A 25,959-nucleotide genomic window follows, 5' to 3' on the forward strand; every position below is an offset into this window, starting at 1 on the left:
TCCCGATGTATTTATGTATTGCACCATTATATTCTTAGATTTTTTTTTTATGATAATCCAAATTATATTCAAATAATGACTGGGGAGTCAAATTTACTGCTCTGGTCATTCTAGTAGTTTTAGAATTCTGGTAGACCGTGTTAAATACATCCCCTGCTGTCAATTAACTCATGTCAGTTTACTGTTCAAGAGCTTCCATCACCATGACATCATCTGAGTTTCCCCATCTTCTTTAAAGACAGTACTTTTTGTGTATGTATATTTTTTAACTCAAAGAAAACAAAATTTCTAAAATTCTTTCATTATTGTGGCACTGAACAAAATTAAATAACTTGATGATTGGTGATTCTGAGAAACCTGAAACAGGAGAGGTGAAGTCTGTTTGACTTCAGACGTGAGAGAAAAATTAAAATATTTTTGCCCAGTATACGTAAGCCTGCCTTAAACTGTGAAATGGACACCAAATAATAAAAAATAGTGTGAGAAAGTACAAATAAAGTTAGAGCTATTGTGTGCCTTTGTTACAGATGCAGTGTAGCTTGCTCTGTGACATTAATAATCATAAACCACCACCACACCCTCATTTTCCCAAGCATTATTTGAGATCTTTCATGCACATGTTATCCACTTCCTCAACAATTTGTTTTCAGATACAGATACTGTCGTATGCTAGAGGAGGGCTCTTTCAGGGGTCGAACAGGTGACTTTGTCTTCATGTTCCTCTTTGGTGGATTTCTGATGACTGTATCCTTTTACATTAAGGTTTGGGCGGGGAACTCTTTTCCAGGGGAAAATTCTGTTCATTTTACAAATGACAGTTTATTATATTTGTTGGTTAAATTTTAATTCATTCGTTCATTCATTTTCCGTTCTGTTTATTATCATTAGGGTCAGGAGCATGCTGGTGCCTACCCCAGCTATCTTCTGGCAAGAGGCAGGGTACACCCAGAAATGGTCACCAGTGAATTGCAGGGCACATACAGTTGGTACGGAAAGTATTCAGACACCCTTCAATTTTTCACTCTGTTATATTGGAGCCATTTGCTAAAATCCTTTCCTGTAATTTCTCGTGTATAATCTGAAGCCCTGTATAAGACGCACCTCAAAATTCTGAAAAACCCTTCTACCTATGTATAATGCATTTTTACAATGAATGATTTTGCTTCGACCCATATCAAGTAATTATTCTGAAATTAAACAATTTTGATATTCACACCCCTATCTTTGTTTCGGGAATGAGAAAAACTATTCATAAGGTTGATTAGATATTTGTATAGAATTTTTAAGATGGGTACAATTCTTTGGGCTGAAAAAAAACATGAAGGGCCAGGCAAATGTTTTTTTTTTATTTTAATGGGATTCAAATAAAACTGGCAACTATTTCAGAAAAGAATTGTCATTAATCATAACCACGAAGAAAGTAATTATGGTTGTTGTAGAGTCAACAGTTGTGTGTGTGTGTGTGTGTGTGTGTGGTGTGTGTGTGTGTGTGGGTGTTGTGTGTATATATATAAACAATTTCCCAAATTCTACCAGGGTATATAAAGTTCCTAAATCCTATGATGATAAAAAAACAATGGATGTAGGTTTCCCTTGCTCGGACGCGGGTTACCAAGGCCCCCTTCTGGAGCCAGGCGTGAAGGTGGGGGTCAAAGGAAAGTGCTTGGTGGCCGGGCCTGCACCCATGAGGCTCGGGTGACGTTGGCGATCCGATCCCTGGCTACAGAAACTGGCTTTAGGGACGTGGAATGTCATCTCTCTAGCAGGAAAGTAGCTTTAGCTGCTGTGTGAGGTAGAGAGGTTCTGACTAGATATAGTCTGTCTCTCCTCCATACCATCGCTTGGGCTCTGGTCCTAGTCCTTCTGAGAGGGGTTTGACACTATTCCACTCTGTACTTGCCCTAGATGAGAGCCGCCAAGCAGGTTTGGGTATACTTATCGCTCCCAGGCTCGGCCTATGTATGTGTGTGTTCACCCCAGTGGATGAGAGGCTACCCTCCCTCAAGCGTCGGCTGGGGGGACTGGTCCTGACTGTTGGTTGTGCCCATCGTTCTCCCGAGGGATTTCAATGCTCATGTGGGCAATGATAGACCTGGAAGGGGGTGATTGGGAAGAATGGCCCGCTTATTCAGAACCCGGGAAGCGTTACTGGACTTCTGTGATCATGGATTGTCCATAACGAACACCTTGCTCAGGCATTAGGGTGTCCATATGTGCACTTGGGACCGGGACACCTTAGGTCACAGTTCGAAAATTCACTTTGTGGTTGTGGCATCAGACTTGCGACCGCATGTCTGGAACACCCAGGTGACGAGAGGGGCAACTGATCACCACCTGGTGGTGAGTAGGTTCCGATGGTGGGGAAGATGCCTGTCCAATATGGCAGGCCTAAACGTATTGTGAGGCAATCCTGGGAATGGCAGGCAGGTTACCCTGTCAGGAGGAGTTTCAACTCCCACCTCTGACAGCGGGGGACATTGAGCCTGAGTGAAATGTATTCCGCACCTCCATTGCTGAGGTGGCTGACTGGAGCTGTGGCCATGAGATGGTCGGTACCTGTCATGGCGGCAATCCCCGGACACATGTGGACACCAACGGTGACGGATGCAGTCAAGCTGAAGGAGAACTATCGGGCCTTTTTAGCCTGCGGGACTTCAGAGGAAGCTGATGGATACCGACTGGGCAGGCGGAATGCAGCTTTGGTGGTCACTGAGGCAAAAACCTGGGTGTGGGAGGAATTTGTTGATGAGATTTGCCCAAAGTAACTAAAGGCTCTAAATGTTGTGGGCTGTCCTGGTTGACACACCTCTTTAACATCGCATGGACATCGGGGACAGTGCCTTTGGATTGGCGGACTGGGGTGGTGGTCCCCCTTTTTAAGAAGGGGGACTTGGAGGGTGTGTTCCAACTACAGGGGCTCACACTCGTCAACCTCCCTGGTAAGGTTTATTCAGGGGTGCTGGAGAGGAGGGTCTGTCGGGAAGTCGAATCTCAGATTCAGGAGAAGAAATGTTGTTTTCGTCCTGGCCATAAAACAGTATGCCAGCGCTACACCCTCGGCAGGAACCTCAAGGGTCCATGGGAATTCGCCCAAACAGTCTACATGTGTTTTGTGGACTTGGAGAAGGCGTTCGACCATCTCCCTAGGGGAGTCTTGTGGGGGTTCTTCGGGAATATGTGGTACCGACCCCCCTGACACGGGCTGTTTGGTCCCTGTACCCTTGACAGGTTCCTCAAGGGTTAATGGGACTTCGCCCAATCAGTTTTGTAGACTTGGACAAGCCATTCGACCACGTCCTTTGGGGAGTCCTGTGGTGGGTTCTTTGAGAGGACGGGGTACCGAACTCCCTGATACGGGCTGTTCAGTCCCTGTGCGAACAGTGTGATAGTTTGCATTGCTGAGACTAAGTCGGACTCATTTCCGGTGAGAGTTGGACTGCCCTTTCTCACCAATTCTCTTTATAACTTTTATGGACAGAATCTCTAGGCGCAGCCAAGGCATAGAGGGGATCTGTTTTTTTGCCCTCAGTATTGCATTTCTGCTTCTTGCAGTTTATGTGGTTCTGATGACTCAATGAAATGGTTCGCAGCCCAGTGTGAAGCAGCTGGGATGAGAATCAGAACCGCCAAATCCGAGACCATGGGCCTCAATAGGAAAAGGATGGCATGCCCTCACCAGGTTGGGGATGAGATCCTGCCCCAAGTGTTGGAGTTCAAGTATCTTGGGATCCTGTTCACTAGTGGGGGAAGAATGGAGCTGGAGATCAATAGGCAGATCGATGTAGCGTTCGCATTGATGCGGACTTTGTATCTATTCGTTGTGGTAAGAGGGAGCTAAGTCAAAAGGCAAAGCTCTCAATTTACCTGTCGATCTACGTTCCTCCCATAACCTATGATCACCAGCTATGGGTCATGACCGAAAGAACAAGATCCCAGATACAAGCGACTGAAGTGCGGTTCCTCATTCGAGCCTCTCCCTCAGAGATAGGGTGAGAAGCTCTGCCATCCAGAAGGGGTTCGGCGTCGAGCCGCTGTTCCGTTGCAATGATAGGAGCCAGATGAGGTGGCTGGGGCATCTGATTCGGTCGCCGCCCTGGTGAGAGGTTTCGGGCATGTGCCACTGGAAAGAGATCCCTGGGGTGACCCAGAAGACTCTGGAGAGAATTCGTCTCACAGCTGGCCAGGGAACGCCTTGGGATCCCTCCAGAAAAGCTGGATGAAGTGGCTGGACAAAGGGAAGTCTGGGTATCCCAGCTGGAGCTACTGTCCCCCTGACCTGACCTGGAGAAGCAGTAGAAGATGGAATAGGTTGTAAACTTATGAGCAAAACTGTACACAATAAGCAGTCATACAAACGCCGACCATATTGTAATGAAAATCAAGGCGACACTTTTTTCATAAATTCCAGGTATATTGGTATACTTAACATTTTTAAATGAATGTGGACCGAGTTTTTCTAACCTCTAGATGGCAGCCTACATTTATAAAATGGCATTTTTTTTTCGATTTCCCCGTGTCTCTAATGCGCATCGTTTTTTACATTTTTGGGGGTTAGAAATGCACGTTATACATGGGAAATTATGGTAAATTCATTGTCTTTCCTCATTAATGTACACACAGCAACCCATATTGATGAAAAAAATGAATTGTTGAAATTTTGGCAGATTTAGTCAAAATCTGAAATATTACATAGCCATAAGTATTCAGACCTTTTGGTGTGACACTCATATCTAACTCGGGAGCTGTCAATTTCTTCTGATAATCCTTGAGAAAACAAACACTTATTGGATTCCAGCTATGTTTGATTATACTGATTAGACTAGGCTTTACAACAATCAGGCTGATCACTGATTCTTCTTCTTCTTTTCCTTTTGGCTTGTCCCGTTAGGGGTCGCCACAGCGTGTCATCTTTTGCCATCTTAGCCTATCTCCTGCATCTTCCTCTCTAACCCCAACTGCCCTCATGTCTTCCCTCACCACATCCATAAACCTTCTCTTTGGTCTTCCTCTCGCTCTTTTGCCTGGGAGCTCCATCCTCAGCATCCTTCTACCAATATACTCACTCTCTCGCCTCTGAACATGTCCAAACCATCGAAGTCTGCTCTCTCGAATCTTGTCTCCAAAACATCCAGCTTTGGCGGTCCCTCTAATGAGCTCATTTCTAATCCTATCCAACCTGGTCACTCCGACCGAGAACCTCAACATCTTCATTTCTGCCACCTCCAGTTCAGCTTCCTGTTGTTTCTTCAGTGCCACCGTCTCTAATCCGTACATCATGGCCGGCCTCACCACTGTTTTGTAAACTTTGCCCTTCATCCTAGCAGACACTCTTCTGTCACATAACACACCAGACACCTTTCGCCAGCTGTTCCAACCTGCTTGGACCCGTTTCTTCACTTCCTGACCACACTCTCCATTGCTCTGTATTGTTGACCCCAAGTATTTGAAGTCGTCCACCCTCGCTATCTCTTCTCCCTGGAGCCTCACTCTTCCCCCTCTACTTTTCTCATTCACGCACATATATTCTGTTTTACTTCGGCTAATCTTCATTCCTCTCCTTTCCAGTGCATGTCTCCATCTTTCCAATTGTTCCTCTGCATGCTCCCTGCTTTCACTGCATATCACAATATCATCTGCGAACATCATGGTCCAAGGGGATTCCAGTCTAACCTCATCTGTCAGCCTATCCATTACCACTGCAAACAGGAAGGGGCTCAGAGCTGATCCCTGATGCAGTCCCACCTCCACCTTAAATTCCTCTGTCACACCTAAGGCACACCTCACCATTGTTCTGCTGCCATCATACATGTCCTGTACTATTTTAACATACTTCTCTGCCACACCAGACTTACGCATGCAGTACCACAGTTCCTCTCTTGGTACTCTGTCATAGGCTTTCTCTAGATCCACAAAGACACAATGTAGCTCCTTCTGACCTTCTCTGTACTTTTCCACGAGCATCCTCAAGGCAAATAATGCATCTGTGGTACTCTTTCTAGGCATGAAACCATACTGTTGCTCGCAGATACTTCTGTCCTGAGTCTAGCCTCCACTACTCTTTCCCATAACTTCATTGTATGGCTCATCAACTTTATTCCTCTATAGTTCCCACAGCTCTGAACACCCCCTTTGTTCTTAAAAATGGGAACTAGAACACTTTTCCTCCATTCTTCAGGCATCTTTTCGCCCGCTAGTATTCTGTTGAATAAGTTGGTCAAAAACTCCACAGCCATCTCTCCAAATTGCTTCCATACCTCTACCGGTATGTCATCAGGACCAACTGCCTTTCCATTTTTCATATCAACATTCCATTTCACAAGTAATGGGTGTTAACTTACTGAAATTAAATGCTTACTCTAACTTTCTCACTGTCCCGGGTACATTGACTGGTGTTGTCCAGAGGATGGATTGGTTTGGCTTTTCCTTTTTTTGTTCCCTTCCTCCACATACACAAACACACACACACTCAAATTTGTTGTGTTGAAGCATTTAGTTGTCGTAATTGGCCAGAAAATCAGAGAGAGAATTGTGGAAAACCACAAGTCTGGCTCATCGTTGGGTATAATTTCCAGACACCAAAACAAAGATCTTAACTTCTGGAGACATGTCCTGTGGTCTGATGAGACGAGAGTTGAGATGTTTAGCCATAATGACCAACGTCACATCTTGAGGAAAAAGGGGGAAGTTTGTAGACCTGAGAACACCATATCAACTGTGAAGCATGGAGGTGGCAGCATCATGTTGTGGGGGTATTTTGCTAAAGCAGGAACTGGAGCTGTTTATAAAATAGACTGTGTCATGAAGAAAGAACATTACATGGAGACATTAAGGCAACATCTCAAGACATGAGGCAGGAAGCTAAAACTTGGGGATAAATGGGTCTTCTAAATGGACAGTGACCCAAGCATACTACCAAAATGGTTAAAAAGTTGCTTGAGGATAACAATCAATGTCTTTGAGTGGCCATCACAAATCTCTGATCTAAATCCCATCGGAAAAAAAAATTCTTTGAAAATGCCTTGGGAACAAGGCAACTGACAAACCTGATTCAGTTACACCAGTTTTGCCAGGAGGAATGGTGAGAATGATTCTAGTAGAGTACTGTCAAAAGCCTGTGGAATTTGACCTCAAGGGAAATGATGCTTGATATGAAGGAAATGTATGTAAACTTTGGGGGGCACAATCCAGTGGAATCTGTAGGCCGGTCCCAAGCCTGAATAAATGCAGAGGGTTACGTCAGGAAGGGCATCCGGCTTAAAACTTTGCCAAACAAATATGAGTGTTCATTTAAACAATCCTGAGAGGCGCCAAGCAGGTTTGGGTATACTTATCGCTCCCAGGCTCGGCCTATGTATGTTGGTGTTCACCCCAGTGGATGAGAGGTTACCCTCCCTCAAGCTTCGGGTGGGGGGACTGGTCCTGACTGTTGGTTGTGCCTATCGTTCTGCTGAGGGATTTCAATGCTCATGTGGGCAATGATAGACCTGGAAGGGGGTGATTGGGAAGAATGGCCCGCCTATTCAGAACCCGGGAAGCGTTACTGGACTTCTGTGATCATGGATTGTCCATAACGAACACCTTGCTCAGGCATTAGGGTGTCCATATGTGCACTTGGCACCGGGACACCTTAGGTCACAGTTCGAAAATTCACTTTGTGGTTGTGGCATCAGACTTGCGACCGCATGTCTGGAACACCCAGGTGACGAGAGGGGCAACTGATCACCACCTGGTGGTGAGTAGGTTCCGATGGTGGGGAAGATGCCTGTGCAATATGGCAGGCCTAAACGTATTGTGAGGCAATCCTGGGAATGGCTGGCAGGTTACCCTGTCAGGAGGAGTTTCAACTCCCAACTCTGACAGCGGGGGACATTGTGCCTGAGTGGAATGTATTCCGCACCTCCATTGCTGAGTTTTGCCAGGAGGAATGGTTAGAATGATTCTAGTAGAGTACTGTCAAAAGCCTGTGGAATGTGACCAAAAACGTTTGATCCAAGTAATGCCGCTCAAGGGAAATGATGCTTGATATGAAGGAAATGTATGTAAACTTTTGACCTTTGAAGAAAATAATATAAAATTCTCTAAGAAATTCTCTTTCCCATTATTGTGGTATTCAACAAAAATAATTTTGGTGAATCCTGACTGACCTGAAACTGGAGAGATTTTGACTGATTTGACTTCAGACTGGGACAATACATCCCTATAGGGGGCACAATCCAGTGCAGTCTGTAGGCCGGTCCCAAACCTGAATAAATGCAGAGGGTTGCGTCAGGAAGGCCATCCGGCTTAAAACTTTGCCAAACAAATATGAGTGTTCATTTAAAGAATCCTATACTACCGTCTAACAAAGATGACCCTAAGCACACAGCTAAAATAATGGGGTGGGTTCAGAACGACTCTGTGACTGTTCTTGAAAGGCCCAGCCAAAGCCCTTACTTAAACCCCAGTCAGCATATTTGGAAAGACCTGAAAATTGCTTTCGACCAACATTCACTGTTCAGCCTGGCACAACTGGAGACGATCTGCAAGGAGGAATGGCAGAGTATCTCCAAATCCAGATGTAAACCTTTTTTGCATCATTCACAAAGACTCATGGCTTTATTAGCTCAAAACTACTAAATACTGACCAAAGGATCTGAATAAATGAATTTCTTTTTTTTTATAAATGTGCAAAAATGTCTTTTTTTTTTTTGTCAATATGGGGTGTTTACAATAAAGACAAAACAAACTTGACAGATTTTAGCAAATTGCTGCAATATAACAATGATTAATTTAAAGGTGTCTGAATACTTTTGGACCCACAGTAGGCGGTTGGCCTTGAGTTGATCATGACCAATATCAAAACAAAATATATGTTCTGATGCTGGAAATAAGTAATCCTGAAATATTACAGATCTATTGTGAGTGTTGTTCCCTTGCAACCGTATTTGTTGGAGCCAGGGATTTTAAACACTACAACCTTAGGACGGTGCCCCAAAAGGACATATGAGCATTTCTTTATTCCCAAACATGTTTAAATTACAATCAGACCATACTGTCCCCACACTCCAACCACCTATGTTCCTCTATCCACCCACAGACAACATCACAAATAGTCCCCTCACTAAGCAAAATTACGACAGTTTAGAGTTAAATTGGAAACAGATTGATCTGGTACTTCAGGCCTGTTTCATACAGTCGTATGCTTCTTTTCCTTTCGGCTTTTCCCTTTAGAAGTCGTTACAGCGTGCCATCTTTTTCCATGTAAACCTATCCTGGATCTTGCTCTCTAACATCACCTGTCGTCATGTCTTCCCTCACAACATCCATCAACCTTCTCTTTGGTCTTCCTCTCGCTCTTTTGCCTGGCAGCTCCATCCTCAACTTAAACCAATATACCCACACACTCTCTCATTCCTTGGCCTGTCCAAATAATCGAAGTCTGCTCTCTCGAACAGTGTCTCCAAAACATCTAACCTTGGCTCTCCCTCTCATGAGTTCATTTCTAATCCTATCCAATTTACTCACTCCTAGAAAGAACCTCAATATCTTCATTTCTGCCACCCACAGCTCTCCTTCCGGTTTTCTCTTCTGTGCCACTGTCTCTAATCCGTACATCATGGCTGGCCTCACCCCATTTTTTCAAACTTTGCCTTTCATCTAAGGAGAGACACATCCGTCACACAATATACCACACATCTTCTGCCAGCTCGTCCAATCTGCTAGGACCTGTTTATTCACTTCCTTACTCCATCCATCCATCATTCCTAGTTTCTTATCCTCACAAAAGGGTCGCGGGAGTGCTGGAGCCTATCCCAGCTGTCAACGGACAAGAGGCAGGGTAAAACCGGAACTGGTTGGCAGCCAATCGCAGGGACATGGAGACAGACAACAGACACACTCACAATCACACTTTGGGGCAATTTGGACTCTTCAATTGTAGGAGGAAACCAGAATGCCCGGAGAAAACCCACGCCAGCAAGGGGAGAACATGCAAACTCCACACAGGCGGCGCCGGGATTGAACCCTGGACTTCAGAATTATCAGGCTAACACTTTACAGGTGCACCACCGGTCTGCCTCCACTCACCATTGCTCTGGATTGTTGACCCCGAGTATTTGAAGTTGTCCACCCACGCTCTTTGTCCTCTCTGGAGTCTCTTACTCTTCCCCCTCAACCCCTCATTCATGCACATATATTCTGTTTTACTAATTCTAATTTTCATTTCTCTCCCTTCCAGTGCATGCCTCCATCTTTCTAATCTCCACCTGCTCCCTACTTTCACTGAAGATTGCAATGTCCTCTCAAAACGCCATAGTCCAAGGGGATTCCAGTCTCACCTCATCTGTCAGCCTAGCCATTACTACCGCAAACAGGAGGGGCCTCAGAGCTGATCCTTTATGCAGTCCCTCTTCCACCTTAAATTCTTCTGTCACACCTACAGCGCACCTCCCCTCATACATGTCCTACACTATTCTACCATATTTCTCTGCCACCCCAGACATAATTATGCAGAACCACAATTCTTAGTACTCTGTCATAGACTTTCTCTAGATACACAAAGACAGAATGCAGTTCCTTCTGAACTTCTCTGTTACTTTTCCACTAGCATCCTCAAGGCAAATAATGCATTTGTGGTACTCTTTCTTAGTCATGAAATCATACTGTTGGTCGCAGATACTTACTTCTGTCCTGAGTCGAGCCCCCATTATTTTTTTTTTCCATAACTTCATTGTGTGGGTCATCATATTTATTCATCTATAGTTCCCTTACTTCTGCAAATCAACTTTCTTCTTAAAAATGGGAACTCTCACACTTTTCCTCCATTCTTCAGGTATCTTCTCGCCCGCTAGTCATCTGTTCAAAAACTTGGTCAAAATGCCAGCTCGTCCAACCTGCTTGGACCTGTTTATTCACTTCCTTACTCCAGCGAGTATGTCATGTCATCAGAACCAACTGCCATTCCATTTTTACATCCTCTTTAATGCCTTTCTAACTTCCCCATTACTAGTTATTGCCACTTCCTAGTCCTAATAATTTCCAGCGGTCCATCACACTTGCCTCTTGTACTCTTCCTTCGCTCTCATTTTCTTCATCAATTTCTCCTCTTCCTTCTTTCAGTTTCTTCATCAACTTCTGAAAGTATTTTTTCCATCTACTTAGCACACTACTGGCACCAGTCAAACATTTCAATCTCTATCCTTAACTTGTAGCGAGCCTTCTCTTCTCCTTTTGTGTCCAACCTAGTGTACATGTCATTAAATGAGTCTTGTTTACCCTTCGCCACCTCTGCCTTTGTCCTACGTCACATTTCAATGTATTCCTTTCGATGTAATCCATTCACATTTCCTCAGTCCTTTCAGTGTTCCACTTTTTCGCTAACCTTTTCCTTCTATGACCTCTTGTTTTTTGGTGTTCCACTACCAAGTCTCCTTCACCCCTTTCCAACCAGAAGTTACGCCAATTACTCTCCTGCTTGTCTCTATGAGGACCTTGGCAGTTGTTGTCCAATCTTCCTGGAGCTCCTCCTGTCCTCCGAGAGCCTGTCTCACCTCTCTCCTCCAGCCTGTACAACATTTTTCCTTTCTCATCTTCCACCACATGGTTCTCTGCTCTACTTTTGTCTTCTTAATCTTCCTCCCTACCACCAGAGTCATCCTACGCACCAAAACTCTTTGCTGTCAAGCTACACTCTCCCCTACCACTAACGTCTCACCTAACTACCTTTACACCTCTTCTCTGAGATGCACAATATTATCAACCTTTCACCTAATCATCATGTCAACCAACACCTGAGGTTTTGTTGTCTTAGTCCCAACTTTCAAAGTCCCTACACTTAGTTGTAATATCTCTGCATTCCTCTTCTTCTTCTGCCAAAGAATCTGTTTTCCACCTTTTCTTTATCTTCGACTCACAGTAACTGGCTTTTCACCGTCGCCTTGCAGGTTAACTGTTCCGGGGGCGGAGGTTGTTCACCCGGGCCACACCAATCCGGTATGGGATTCTTTAGGTCAGGGGTCTGGAACCTATGGTTCGCTAGCCATATCTGGCTCTTTTGATTGTTGCACACAGCTCGTAGAGCCCTCATAACAACATACTGTAAATGTAATTTCTGTCATGTAGGAGACGCAAATGCGGCATTGACTGTTTGTCCTAGTAGGGTAGCCGTAGTTTGCTGTCCGCAGGTGCAGAGGGTCAAACCAGATCGTGTCGGAACAACTAATTGTGGAAACAGTTTTGATAAGGATCGTTCAAAGAAAAAAAGATGAGCACCGCAGTTTTCAGCAAAAATGGACAGAGGAATTCACCTTGGTAGAGAGAGAAGGTTCTGCTGTGTGTCTAAATTATAATTACAAAATTGCAACAATGAAATACACAAATATAAAGCGCCACTTTGACACGCGCCATACGACATTTGTATCAAAGTATCCTGCAGGGGCAGCAGGAAGAAAGCATGTCAAGAGGTACTTTCAAGAGTCCGAGTTAGTCAGCAGCAAATCCATGGTTAGAGCCAACAAGATGAATGGAATTCAGATACCTTTGCTGGCGGTTTAGCAATGGACCTTTCCGACCTGTCAATCACTTGTACATTAATAGCCAATAAGATAGCTGCATTGTCTTAACCCCTGGCATGACCCGCCCCTCTTGTCGTCATGTCCCACAAGCAATGCTGGTTATCGGTCTCGTGCGCTTGGAAAAATTAACGTTACGAACAAAATGGTCCTCAGATGCTACGCAGATGGCTAGAATTCTGATGTCACTGATTTGGCTTATTCTTTCACTTTTTCTTGGCGGTTGAGTAGCTTTGCCATTGGCAGCGGTGGACAAATACTAATTGAAGTGGTTTCCTTCCACAGTGGTGCCTCTACTTATGGACGTCTCTCGCCACAAAAAAAATCAGGTTACGAAACATCTGCTCGGAAAAATGTCTCAAGTTACAAATTAAATTCATGTCATGACAGGAAAAAATAGGAGCTGGATTCCCAGCCCCCAATTCCACCACCACCGTTTTCTCTTGGACCCTCAACTCTCACCAAATTACGCTGGCACACATTGGAAAAGTACAAATTTTCCGTCAAGGGTCAGTTCTTGGACCTCTCCTGTTCAGCTCGTATATGCTACCCTAGGGTAAAATTCTTCAAAACTTTAGTTTTGACTACCATAGCTATGCAGATGACACACGGTTATATTTAGCCGTGTCTCCAGCTGACTAGAGTTCAATTGAGGTATTGTGCCACTGTTTAAGTCAGATAAATAACTGGATGAGCCAAAATTTTCTTCAACTAAATCACAACAAAACTGAGATAATTGTTTTTGGCAATAAAGAAAAGAGAACTGCTGTAAGTAAACACCCTGGACTCTCTTATCTTTAAAAACAAAAGACCAAGTCCGAAACCTTGGTGTTCTGGTTGATTCCAAACTGACTTTCAACAATCATATCAAATCAATCACAAAAACTGCCTTCTCACATCTGAAGCACATATAGAGTGAATTCTTGTATGTGTCAAGCAGACCAAGAAAAGCTCATCCATGCTTTTCTCAAGTAGATTTGACTACTGTAATGGTCTTCTGACTGGACTCCCAAAAAGAGTATTAAATAGCTGCAGCTTGCGTTCTGACCAAAACAAAGCGGTCAGAGCATATAACTCCAATCCTAAAGTCCTTGCACTGGCTTCCAGTCTGCTTTAGAATAGATTTAAAAATTCTGCTACTGGTCTATAAATCACTAAAGGTCCTGAACACATGAAAGAAATGCTCACGGAATACAAACCCAGTAGAGCTCTGAGATCGACTCACTCAGGTCAAATAGTGGAGCGCAGAGTCCAAAGCAAGCATGGTGAAACAGCATTTAGCTATTATGCTGCTTCACCGTGCTTGCAAGAGGGGAGGTCAGCCCCAAGTGTGAGTGTTTTTAAATCCAGGTTGAAAGCTCTTTTTTTTTTTTTTCTCATGCTTTTTAGAGTATGTCCACTTTTTGATCATATTACATGCACCGGATGCATTTTTGTCTTTTTTAAAATATTTTTTAGTTTTTATTGTTTTTATGCCGTTTCAAATGTTTTATCTCTTTGTTTTCAAATACCTTTAATCATGTAAATCAAATTAAGTTACCTTGTGTATGAAATGTGCTATATAAATAAATTTGCTTTACTTTGCATGGCTTTGCTGATGGCTTTGGAGTCAGTTTCATACATCGTTAGATTTAGCTTCATGCAGGCATTGAGACTTCCATTTGTTAATCGTGAACGTAATTCTTTTTTTTTTTTTTTTTGCCATTATGATGGTAAGATGGTGAACTGTTCTTGCCGACAAAGCCATGTCTTATATTCATTTGATGATCTTCTCTGAATACGAAGTTGTCAAAATTTTTATTGACATCATCAAGAATGGATGCTTTGGCATACTCCACATCTGTGAATTTAGACAAACAGCAGAATCCTCTCTCTCTCTCTATAAAGGTTGTCCATTCTTCTTGAAAACTTTAGAACTCATCTTTTTTTCTTTGAGCACACTTTGTCAAAAGCATTTCCATAATTTTTTGTTCAGACCCGATCGGTGTTCGACCCTTCACCCCCTGTGCACATTGTCTGCAACACTAAACTACGGGAACTTCACTAAGACAAACTGTCTCTGTGTCATTTGCGTTGCCTGCCACATCAAACTACGGCAACCCCACTTGGAAAAACTGTCTTGCGTCATTTGCGTTGCCTGTGCGACAGAAATAGCATGTCTTGTATGTCATTGTGAGGGCTCTGCGAGCTATATGCAATGACCAAAAGGGCCAGGTATGGCTCTCCAGCCATACGTTCCTGACCCCACGAATGACAGCAGTGTCATTGCACTGGTCTATAACAGGAACTGTGAACGGGTAAGGGCACACTGTACAAGCTTAACTTAATGTAGGGCGTTGACGCACTCTTAACTGCTCTAAATGAAGAAGACTGTGCATCTTGCACTTCTGTGACTCTTAAGGAATAGTTTGTCTTAACTGAATGTCTCTTGTTCTTTGTTCTTGTTAGTTTTTGTTGTTTATTCTGAACGTCGTACCAGGCCAGCACCGAGTGCTGGAGACATTCAGAATCAGCTTTAATGGCCAAGTGTGTAAAAACACATCAGGAATTTTTCTCAGGTAGTCAGCGCTGCTCTGGTATGACATTCAGAAGAAAGAACAAGGAACAACGTAGCAACAAGAACAAAGAAAGAGTGACATTCTGTTTATAGGAACAATTCATTATAAGACGTGCAAGATGTAAAATCTATATAGATAAGTGTGTTAACGTCCCACATTGTGTTAAGCTTGTACAGAGTGCCTTTATCTGTTCGCGCGCAGTTCGTGTTATAGACCAGTGCAATGTCAATAATAAAAAAAATATATATATATACATATATATATATATATATATATATATATATATGTGTGTTGCTAATGCTAATACTGCTTGGACCAGCAGGATGTGAGTGAGTGTCTTATCATGGCACAAGGCAGAAAAATAGTAGGTTGGCTGATGAAGAATTTCATGACTTAATTGCCAGAGGGAAGAAAATGTTCACCTTCCTTGTGTGTTAAAACATACTTGGCCATTAAAGCTGATTCTGATGACAAAGGCTGAGAGACCTGTGAAGAAAACCCCAAAGACAAAAATCAGTGCCAACCTCCACAGGGCAGAGGTGAAGGGATTACAAGTTACTGCTTGAAGTAGACCTTGAGGGACGAAATACACAGACTGGACTTTACCTCTTGGAGAGGATACTGAACGGAGAAACCCCCAGAAACAAACAAAAATTCAAAGAGGCTGCAGTAAAGGCCTGTGAAGCATTCCAAATGAAGAATGCAACTGTCGGGTGAAGTCAATTGCTTAGCAAGCTTGATGCAGTTATTGCACGTAAAGATGAGGCCACCAAATATTTCAAATGTTTTCCACTTTAAGTTAATTTAATAGTCTGATCCAATACTTTTGCTCACATGAAAAATGTATGCTTCAGACAAAAGGTGCTCTCTCTTTGTTCATACATCTAATTTAAATACCATGAAAGATGGTATTCTGAATTTCCTCTTTCATCTTTTGTTCTGAATCTCAAATGTCTTTAGTATTTATCAAAACAAAGGAATTGATCTTGCCATTCCAATACTTTTGGAGGGGACCATATTATGGTAGCCGGAACAACACAAAATACCGAACACTTGGGAATTTGAATAACTCCTCTGTAAAATTTGGCAATGATGGAAGTGATTTTTCGAGTCTTAAGCTTATTCGGCAAGCCAATTGAACACTATAGTTGAAGAAATCGGAATTTTAATAAAAACTAACAAGAATTTTAGCCAGAAATCCCACTTGCGCAAGGAGGCGCTTTTTTATTAAGTTTTTATCACGGTCAAAATGTCATCAATTACTGTGGGGAAAAAAAAACGGGGAAAAAAAATCAGACGGCAAGTTTTAATGGTGCCAGTTTTAAATATGGGTATGGCCTCCCATGCTGATAGCTGCGCCTAGTCATATTTTTGATTACATTATTCATATAAACATTTAGGCATTCAAAGTAAACGAAAGTCTTACTGACGGGGCAAATGGTATTCATATATCTTTTCTAAAGTGGTTAATTTATTTTGTCTTTAATTTTACAGTTTTACGCATGAATTCTCAAGTTGAAAACACTGCAAATAGTTCGATTTGAATTATTTTTGTACATCCATCCATCTTCTACCACTTCTCTGGGTCGGGTCACGGGGGCAGCAGCTTTAGCAAGGATATCCAGACTTCCCTTTCCCTAGCCACTTAATCCAACTCTTGCGGAGTGATCCCGAGGCATTCCCAGGCCAGCCAAGAGACATAGCCTCTCTATAAAAGTTATGAAAAAAATCGGTTATGAAGGGCAGCCTTAGCGGAGTCCAATTTTAACCGGAAACGAGTCCGACTTGTTGCCAGCAATGCGGACCCAATTGTGACACTGGTCATATGGGGACCGAACAGGCGAGATCAAGGGTTTCGGTACACCATGCTCCCAAAGAAACCCCCACAGGACTCAACAATCCACACGGTCATCTACCTTCTCCAAATCCACCAAACACATGTAGACTGGTTGGGCGAACTCCCATGCACTCTCGAGGATCCTGCTGAGGGTGTACAGCTAGTCCACTGTTCTACAGGCAGGACCAAAATCACGTTGCTCCTCCTGAATCTGAGATTTGACTCCTCCTCTCCAGCACCCCTGAATAGTCCTTACCACAGAGACTGAGGAGTGTGATCCCCGTATTTGGAACATACTTTCTGGTCCTCTTTCTTAAAAAGGGGGACCATCACCCCAGTCTGCCAATCCACAGGCACTATCCCTGATGTCCATGCGATGTTGGAGAGGCGTGTCAAACAGCACACCCCCACAACATCCAGAGCATTTAGGAACTCTGGGTTTATCTCATCCACCCCTGTCACCGAGGAGCTTTTTAACTACCTCAGTGACCTCAACCTCAGAGATAGCAGAGGCCACCTCAGAGAACCCAAACACTGCTTCCTCATGGGAAGGCGTGTCGATAGAATTGAGGAAGTACTCTCCCCACCAACTCGCAACGTCCCGAGTTGAGGTCAGCAGTGCACCATGCTCAGTATACTTAGTTCTTATGGTGCACTGCTTCCCCCCCTGAGATGTCGGACAGTGGACCAGAATTTCTTCGAAGCCGTCTTGAAGTTGTTTTCCATGGCCTCACCATACACCTCTCACGCCCAGGTTTTGGCCTCAGCACCTACCAAAGATGTACTCCACTTGGCCACTAGGTACCTATCAGGCGCCTCGGGAGTTCCACAGACCAAAAATGCCCGATAGGATTCCTTACAGCCTGACTGTATGCCTCAGTGTTGGTGTCTACCAACGTGTTCGGGGGTTACCGCCATGATAGGTACTGACCACCTTACGGCCACAGCTCCGGTCGTCCGCCTCAGGTATGGAGGCGCGGAACATCGTCCACTCAGACTCAATGTCCCCGCCTCCCCAGGAACGTGGGCAGTTCTTTTCTAGCGGGGAGTTGAAATTCCTTCTGACGGGAATGTGCCAGCCATTCCTAGCTGACCCTCAGAATACGTTTGGGGCCTGCTACGTCGGACCGTCATCTTCCTCCACTATCTGAGCCAACTCACCAGGTGATGATCAATTTGCAGCTCCACCCTTTCCTCATCACAGTGAACTGCGATCTAGGGTGTCCTGGTGCTAAGTGCACTAGTGGACACCCTTATGCCTGAATATGGTTTTCGTTGAGGACAATCTGTGATGAACACACAGAAGTCCAGTAATAGAACACCACTCTGGTTCTGATCGTTGGGGGCATTCTTCTCAATCATGCCCTTCTAGGTCACACTGTCATTGTCCACCAGCAGAATGATGGATTCCCCAGAGAGAGCACTCTCCAGCACTCCCTCTAAGGACTCCAAAAAGGGTGGGTAAACAACAGTCAGGACCCTTTTCCCCACCCGAAGGTGGAGGGAGGCTACCCTCACATCCAACGAGGTAAACCCCAACGGAAAGGCGCCGAGCCGGGGGACAATAAGGGGCTTACATTACACCCGACCCTTATGGCCCCTCTTGCAGGTGGTGAGCCCATGGGAACGGGGACCCATGCTGCCCTTTCGGACTGTGCCAGGCCGAGACCCATGGGTATAAGGGCGTCCACCAGGTGCTCGCCTTCACTCCCACTTTCAGACCTGGCTCCAGAGGGGGGGGGGCGATGACCCACGTCCAGGCAAGGGAAACCTGAATCCACTATTCTTATTTGTCATAAGGGTTTATGTAGATGTACTTTGTCTGTTTCCTCACCTAGAACCTGTTTGCCATGTGCGAACTCACCAGGAGGGTAAAACCTCAGACAACTTAGCTCCTAAGATCATCGGGACACACAAACCCCTCCACCACGATAAGATGACGGCTCGAGGAGAGGTTTTGTTTTTTACATGAAATTCAAATCTTTGTTTTAGTTTATGATTGACATCGCCCTCAGAGAATAGTAATAAATATGTAAACATTTGTTGTAGGAAAAAAAAATGTCAATTGATCTTTCTGAGTTCTTTAACTTAATTTCAGGTATTTGGAACTTTTGTGAGTTTGGTCTTCCTGGGCCAAGCTTTCACAATCATGTTGGTGTATGTGTGGAGTCGAAGAAATCCAAATGTCCGCATGAATTTCTTCGGCCTTTTAAATTTCCAGGCACCCTTCCTGCCTTGGGTGCTTATGGGATTTTCACTTCTTTTGGGCAATTCCATCATTATAGATCTTTTAGGTATTCATACCCGTCATCTACAATTACCTTGTGGTTTACGATGTGTCTTTCTATTGTTGAAATGTGTTTTGTCTATCTAAGGTATTGCTGTTGGTCATGTATACTTCTTCTTGGAAGATGTCTTCCCTAATCAGCCGGGTGGTGGAAGATGGCTGAAGACTCCATCAATTATGTGAGTTACTCAGACTTATATGCATTTGCGCATGGGAAATTCAGTTTTCCCTGCATTCAGGCCAAAAGATGCTAATCTGCTTCCTGGCTATTTGGAAGGTGCCCTCGAGCAATGCCTTAAACCCTTTGTCCAACCTCAGCTGAATAGGTAGAGCACTGTTTGAGGACATCTCTTCTTGCATCCCTGCATGTTACATGGTGCTCCGTATGGTGTCCAAAAAAAAAAAAAATTAAAAAAAAAAAAAATATATATATATATACATATATATATATATATATATATATATATATATATATACACACTGAATCTATTAATTGATTACGAATTAAAGTATTCGCATTTGTTTCCCTGTACAACCTAACCTCAGCTGTTAGTTGAAAAAATGCAGCTGTCTGCACCCATCATTTGTTTTTTAAGGGTTATGAAGGCAGTATACGCGGCAGAATGCAGTCCGATGTACCTTTAAAATAAGTAAAATCTCAGCCACTTATTTTCCAGATTGTTACGAGGAGTTTGAAATAATTACAATTCTTAGTACAGTGGTACCTCTACTTACGAACGTCTCTAATCACGAAAAATTCAGGTTACGAAAAGCCTCCTCGGAAAAATATTGTCTCTAGTTATTTTATTCTTCATTTATCTTTCTTCACCATGGGCTCCAAGAAACTTTTGTGGAATTAAGTTCTGTGTGTGCGTACATTTGTATGTATGTTTTCTCTCAGCTGTCAAACATTTACCTCCTCCTCCATCCATCCATAGTTGCCCAACGCCAAAGGTAAATGTTTTCTTTGTTTTTTTTTTTTTTTACATTATGTACTTTGAACCCCTATTTTTGGAAGGGGCGCTGTCTGGTTTACCAATTAGACATTCATTAAACAGGCCAAAAAGGAAGCAAAGACACCAGTTCAAGTTTGACAGCTCGCGAGGAGAGAGGAGAGGAACTGTCTCGTACAATTCACCACTGCACTCTCTGATTATCCTCTCCTCAGCACCTCTATTTAGTTTTAAAACGCCCCTTATTTACATGGATGTTACAAAAAGGAGACATGTCAGTAAAACATAGTTGTAAACAAAGTGTACTTGTTTGTGTGTGTGTGTGTGGTGTGTGTGTGTGTGTGTGTGTGTGTGTGTGTGTGTGTGTGTGTGTGTGTGTGTGTGTGTGTGGGTGGGTGGGTGGGGGTGGGTTCTGGTATATGTCACAGATGTTCCTAGAAAAACAGCTAAGACAAGCCTGAGGACTGTAGAGAGTGAACTCATACCAACCAAGATTGTCTTTTCATGCACGGGACAGACGGAGGACACATTGTGAGAGTGCGCTACCTCAGACTCCCAAAGTGGTCGTCCCTGTCTGCTCTTTTTTTATTGCATTCTCAGGTCAAAGGTTTCCATGGTTACACAGTGAAAATGCTGACACAGATGGCTACACAGACAGCACACAAACACTAAGGTACATGTTTCTTCAAGGCCGCAAGAGTGTCCTGATAAACCCACAAGAGAAAAAGCAGGGCATTGTTTCAAGACATATTTATGGCATTTGGGGGTATCCTCCTGCGGTAGAAGGGCGTTATCTCCTCCCAGTGTTGAGGAGTATCTGCTTAAGATCAGAAAGGAAACATGCTGAGGCCAGGATGGAGACATCGCTTCCCAGTGTTCAGGGGCATCAGCTTGAGCTCGGCAGGGGGGGCATTGCCTCCCAGGTGTCACTGGGTCATATATATATATATATATATATATATATATATATATATATATATTTTTTTTTTTTTTTTTTTAAAGGCAGTAATACTAGATCTATATCTTTGATTCTGAGCAATGTGGTCGAGTGTATCAGTACAACGCAACGTAACCAATTTGAGACATAAATGTTAATAGTAATTACTACAGATCAACTTTAACATGTTTTGCTGTACGGTGGAGAAATTCTGTGATATATTTTCGGGTATGTTCCATATCTATACTATAATATGTATGTGGGGAAAAGGACAATTTTAGATGTCTTTTTACTGAATAGTTCACTTAATTCATTTGTCTTGAGATAAGATGGCATATTTTAATGACAAATGTGATTTTGTGCTATCCAGTGATAGAGGATGGAGGGCAAAATAAATCTGTGCTTGGCCCTTGGGGAACTTCTGCCTAATTTTTTTTTTTTTTTTTTTTTTGGTCTGGACTTATAAATTTTGTGTATTGTATTTTCAGGAATTTTCACAAAAGTCCACTTTCATCTCTACAAAAAGAGAGCTGACAATGTGTGGCTGTCCCTGAAAAAGGGACAAGTGGGTGTTTTCATACCCGACCTCAAACCGACATCCAGACCTTGCCTCTTTGATCTTTACTTTTAATATTATTTGGTTTAAACCAGTGGATTTCTTTAAAGGATCGATTTTGGATTTCAAATGAGAACATTTTTCCACTAGCATTGATTAGTCTCATGCTCAAATGTTCATATGTCTGTAGACTGTCGCATTTTTCTCAAATGTTTGGGATAAATAAAAAGCCTCATTTGTGTTTCATTGTAGGCATAATTAACTAATTCAACATCAGACATTCAAGTTTGCACCAATGCAGTTACCTGTGATATTGTATTCATTCTAGGGTTCAAAAATACATTTTAATCTACTCCTTTTGTGATTGAGAAAGACTCTCATCTCCCGTGGCCCTCCGTCATCTGTAGGCGTTGTGCTTGAGCTGTTCATTGTCTTGACCAGGCGGCCAAAATGGTGTCCCTTTTGAATGAGCAAGAGGCCCCTCTGAGCTGTGGGGTCCATCTGGGGTGGCGGCTAATTAGTTAAGCACCACCATGCCAGCCACGGCTGTCCAGTCTTCTGACTGGTTATCCACTTTGCGTCGGACTGCCACAACCTGTCTTTTCTTCTTGACCTTGTGTTCTCATGCGACTACCATGTTCAACCATAAAAAGATTAAGCACGTTGCTGAAGGAAGCGGATGTGGGCAAAAATTAAAGCAAGAGTGGAGATTTTAAAAAGTCTCATTGACTCCATTAATTTGTATATACCCCACAAGGGACATGTCGCTTGTGTACATTTTAGTCCCAAGCTTTGCTTTTTCATCTACAGCCGCATTTTACGTTAAGATATTCATGTATTGATTTAAAACCCAATTTTTTACCCTTTATACATTGTACTTACTGTATATGTCTTAATGGTCAGCCATGAGTGTGCCAGCTTGGTAAAAATATGGAAATTGATTTTTAGCCTTTGTGAAAGCGTCTGTGCATGCAGTAAGATACATTGTTGTAATGGCGACTTAAAATGTTGAATCTCGGCAGAACCAATTGCCAACTGGTCGGCTACTCATGAAAACAGTTGTCAACCCTTGCTACGTGACAATTCAGTTGTATTCCCCCCAGTCAGTCAGTGTGCGCCAGCCTTTAAGGTGCATTTGTGAAAGTTGTATGGTAAAGGCATGCCAATGGGAGAAAAATCCTTTATTTCTGAAAAGGAAATTAACATCTTCAGAAAATGTTGCATATCATCAAACTTGGTTTGGAACACCTAATTGGGAAGTTTTTTTGGCATGAAAAGTTTGAAAAAATCTTTTTGTAAAAACAATTATAACCTTTTGTTGGATAACTGCCAATAATTCAAATATCAGAAAAATGATGTCAAAACACTTATGTACTTTTACACCTTTATGATTAATGAATTAAATTTTAACTTTGATTCTTGATTATTAATAATTTTACTTGTACAACTTAATCCTCACTCCCTCCAACCCAACATTTCCATGTCACCAGAAAGATGCTGTTTGACACTCCTGATGATGAAGCCAATTACAATCCATTGCCTGAGGATCGTCCAGGAGGGTTTGCTTGGGGTGAGGCACCACCACACCTTGGAGGTTAATCTTCTGGTTTTGTCAACTATCTTCCAAAAATGTTCCACAATTGTGATAAGGTTTATTGATACGATTGTTTTTACTCGTTGGTGGAGTTTGAAAAAAAAATGCTGAACTCATCTGCAGAGGTCTGTTATTGTTTGTTTTTTCAAAGTGGATTCAAATGATCATGTATGTAATCATGTTTTCTTCTCTTATTTGTGAAGAATTAAAGTTGTGGTTTCAATTATTTTGATTATAAAGGTGTAAGGGTGGACTCAAAAATCTGTACTGTTTTCTAAATCTGTTTAACAGTAAATTTACACCTGGTTGACTGGTTTCTTTTGTTGGATTCTGTTATTTTACTGTTTTTCATTTGCACGAAACTGTGTAATTTGTACAGCCATGTTGATGTATGTGTTGCAAAATATGATTATAACAGCTCTAATCTTTGTGTATCTGTATAAAATCTTATTCAAAAATACTTCACACAATTGTTTAAACAGCCAACACAGAAATAATAAATATATAACAGATTAGCATGAGGCAGGGTTATGAATGCACTCAATGCATGAACACTGGAGCCTCATTTTTTTCTTAGCTGAAAGTGAAGAGATCCGGCTGCCCAGGCAAACAAGATATCAAAAAAACATGAGGGCTGAGAAATAAAAACAAAAAATATTTCTGAAATGTGTTTTTTAGATTGTTTCTCCGTTGTTTCTCCGTTGAAACAATTTTTCTTCCCCGTAACTTCCATACTTTAACATTGTTTGTTTTTTTAAGAACCGGTTTTCAGCTCTTGTGTGCAACTAACGCTCCGACCATCTCTATCTGAACGGAATATAAATTGCCTGATTGATTGGTTCCAAATTAGGGTCTGTAAGATGTAGGTGGTCTAAAATATGTACATTGTGCAATATACTACAAACAGTAACAATGTGGGTAATCTGGCTAAATTAACAAGGAACTGCAATTCCCAGATATACAGTGGAGAAAATGAGTATTTGAACCCCCTGATATATATTATATAAGTTCTTCCACTCTCCAATCATGGAGGGATCTGAAATTTTCATCGTAGGTGCATGTCCACTGTGAGAGAGATAATCTAAAAAGCAAAATCCAGAAATCACAATGTATGATTTTTTTAAACGATTTATTTGTGTGATCCAGCTGTATTTGTATTTAAGTATTTGAACACCTGTCCCTCAAAGACCTGTCAGTCCACCTTTAAAAGTCCACCTCCACTCCATGTATTATCCAGAATCAGATACACCTGTGTGAGGTTGTTAGCTGCATAAAGACACCTGTCCACCCCATACAATCAGTAAGACTCAAACTTGGAACTGGAAAGGGCTACAGAGAAATTGCCAAGGAGCTTGGTGAAAAAAGGTCCACTGTTGGAGCAATCATTAGAAAATGGAAGAAGCTAAACATGACGGTCAATCTCAATCGGAGTGGAGCCCACGCAAGATATCAGCTCGTGGGGTCTCAATTATCTTTAGAAAGGTGAGGAATCAGCCCAGGACTATGTGACAGGACTTGGTCAATGACCTGAAAAGAGCTGGGACCACTGTTTCCAGGGTGACTGTTGGTAATATACTAAAATGTCATGGTTTGAAACCATACATGGCACGAAGGTTCCCCTGCTTAAAAACAGCACATGTCAAGGCCCATCGTAAGTATGCCAATGACCATTTGGATGATACAGAGAAGTCATGGGAGAAGGTTTTGTGGTCAGATGAGACCAAAATTGAACTTTTTGATCATAATTCCACTGACCATGTTTGGAGGAAAATGAATGATCTGTTCCATCCCAAGAACACCATCCCTACTGTGAAACATGTGGGCGGTAGCATCATGCTTTGGGGGTGTTTTTCTGCACATGGGACAGTACGACTGCACTGTGTTTTACTAATGACACGCTATCTGATATCTCTCAAAAAGTCCTGGAGGTCACTGATCAGCACCCAACTGCGAAACCTGTCATTATACACACAGGGGTCCTAGATGTTCTCAAGTAGCAATCAGAGCTACTGAAGCGCTATTTCATAGATCTAACAAAAGTGCAAGGGATGAATGCTGAGGTTCTTATAAGTGGACCTCTCCATGTGGAGATGAATGTTTCTCAAGGCTCCGTCAACTGAATAGGTGGTTAGGCAAGGTGTGCACTGCACTATCCGTGAGTTTCATTGACAATTTGATTACAAACTATGGTCTGGGCTTTTGTTATTAAATGAAATGTGTTTAACAAAGTAGCTGTAATACCATTTTAAATGAGGCAACACCAGCAGAATTTAATTTTATGAACAAGTCTCGAACAGTGAATGAAAGGTACGCTCAATTTCTCTAGTCAAGTGGGGTATTCTGATCCACAGATTCTCACATTGTGTTTGTTCAGTTTCCCTGAAACACGAAAGGTTACCTCATCACTAAAACAACTCGTCATCCTCAGAAATTCATTCCAGCATGTTAACTGCAAACTCTTTTTGTCTTGGTTTATCATTTGGCTCGAGTGCCTGTAAGAGTTGCACTTTGTAAGCGTACAATCGCAAGTTCTTGTGTACGACCTTGTGCACTGTTGTATGTGGTAGCTGTAACTGTGTGGCAGCAGTACGGATGGACTTTGTGGGAGAATGAGAAAAGGATTGTCTTACACGATCTATGTTTTCCTTAGATGTTCTTGGTCGCCCAATCTTTCCTTTATCTAACACTG

General features: G+C 42.7%; 1 protein-coding gene across 31 annotated transcripts in view; it reads left to right on the top strand.

The window, feature by feature from the left end:
* derl2 (derlin 2) overlaps window positions 1-23,702 on the top strand; it is a 32,120-nt gene extending 8,418 nt beyond the window's left edge. The window contains exons 4-12 of one of the 31 annotated variants that reach the window (XM_061801547.1): window positions 651-700; window positions 9,767-9,817; window positions 9,920-10,038; window positions 10,811-10,909; window positions 11,922-11,970; window positions 18,782-18,897; window positions 19,042-19,237; window positions 19,319-19,409; window positions 23,167-23,702. In XM_061801547.1, coding sequence (XP_061657531.1) covers window positions 651-700; window positions 9,767-9,817; window positions 9,920-10,038; window positions 10,811-10,909; window positions 11,922-11,970; window positions 18,782-18,897; window positions 19,042-19,237; window positions 19,319-19,409; window positions 23,167-23,275 — 880 coding nt within the window. In that variant the 3' untranslated portion in view covers window positions 23,276-23,702. Of the gene's footprint in view, window positions 1-650; window positions 763-888; window positions 987-9,766; window positions 10,039-10,810; window positions 10,910-11,921; window positions 11,971-17,962; window positions 18,704-18,781; window positions 18,903-19,041; window positions 19,238-19,318; window positions 19,410-23,166 lie in introns of those variants that run through there. The other 30 variants (XM_061801545.1, XM_061801548.1, XM_061801549.1 and 27 more) reach the window with 30 other exon arrangements.
* Window positions 23,703-25,959: the final 2,257 nt, after the last annotated feature.

Source organism: Syngnathoides biaculeatus, chromosome 17, assembly GCF_019802595.1.
Source record: "Syngnathoides biaculeatus isolate LvHL_M chromosome 17, ASM1980259v1, whole genome shotgun sequence".
NCBI lineage: Eukaryota > Metazoa > Chordata > Actinopteri > Syngnathiformes > Syngnathidae > Syngnathoides > Syngnathoides biaculeatus.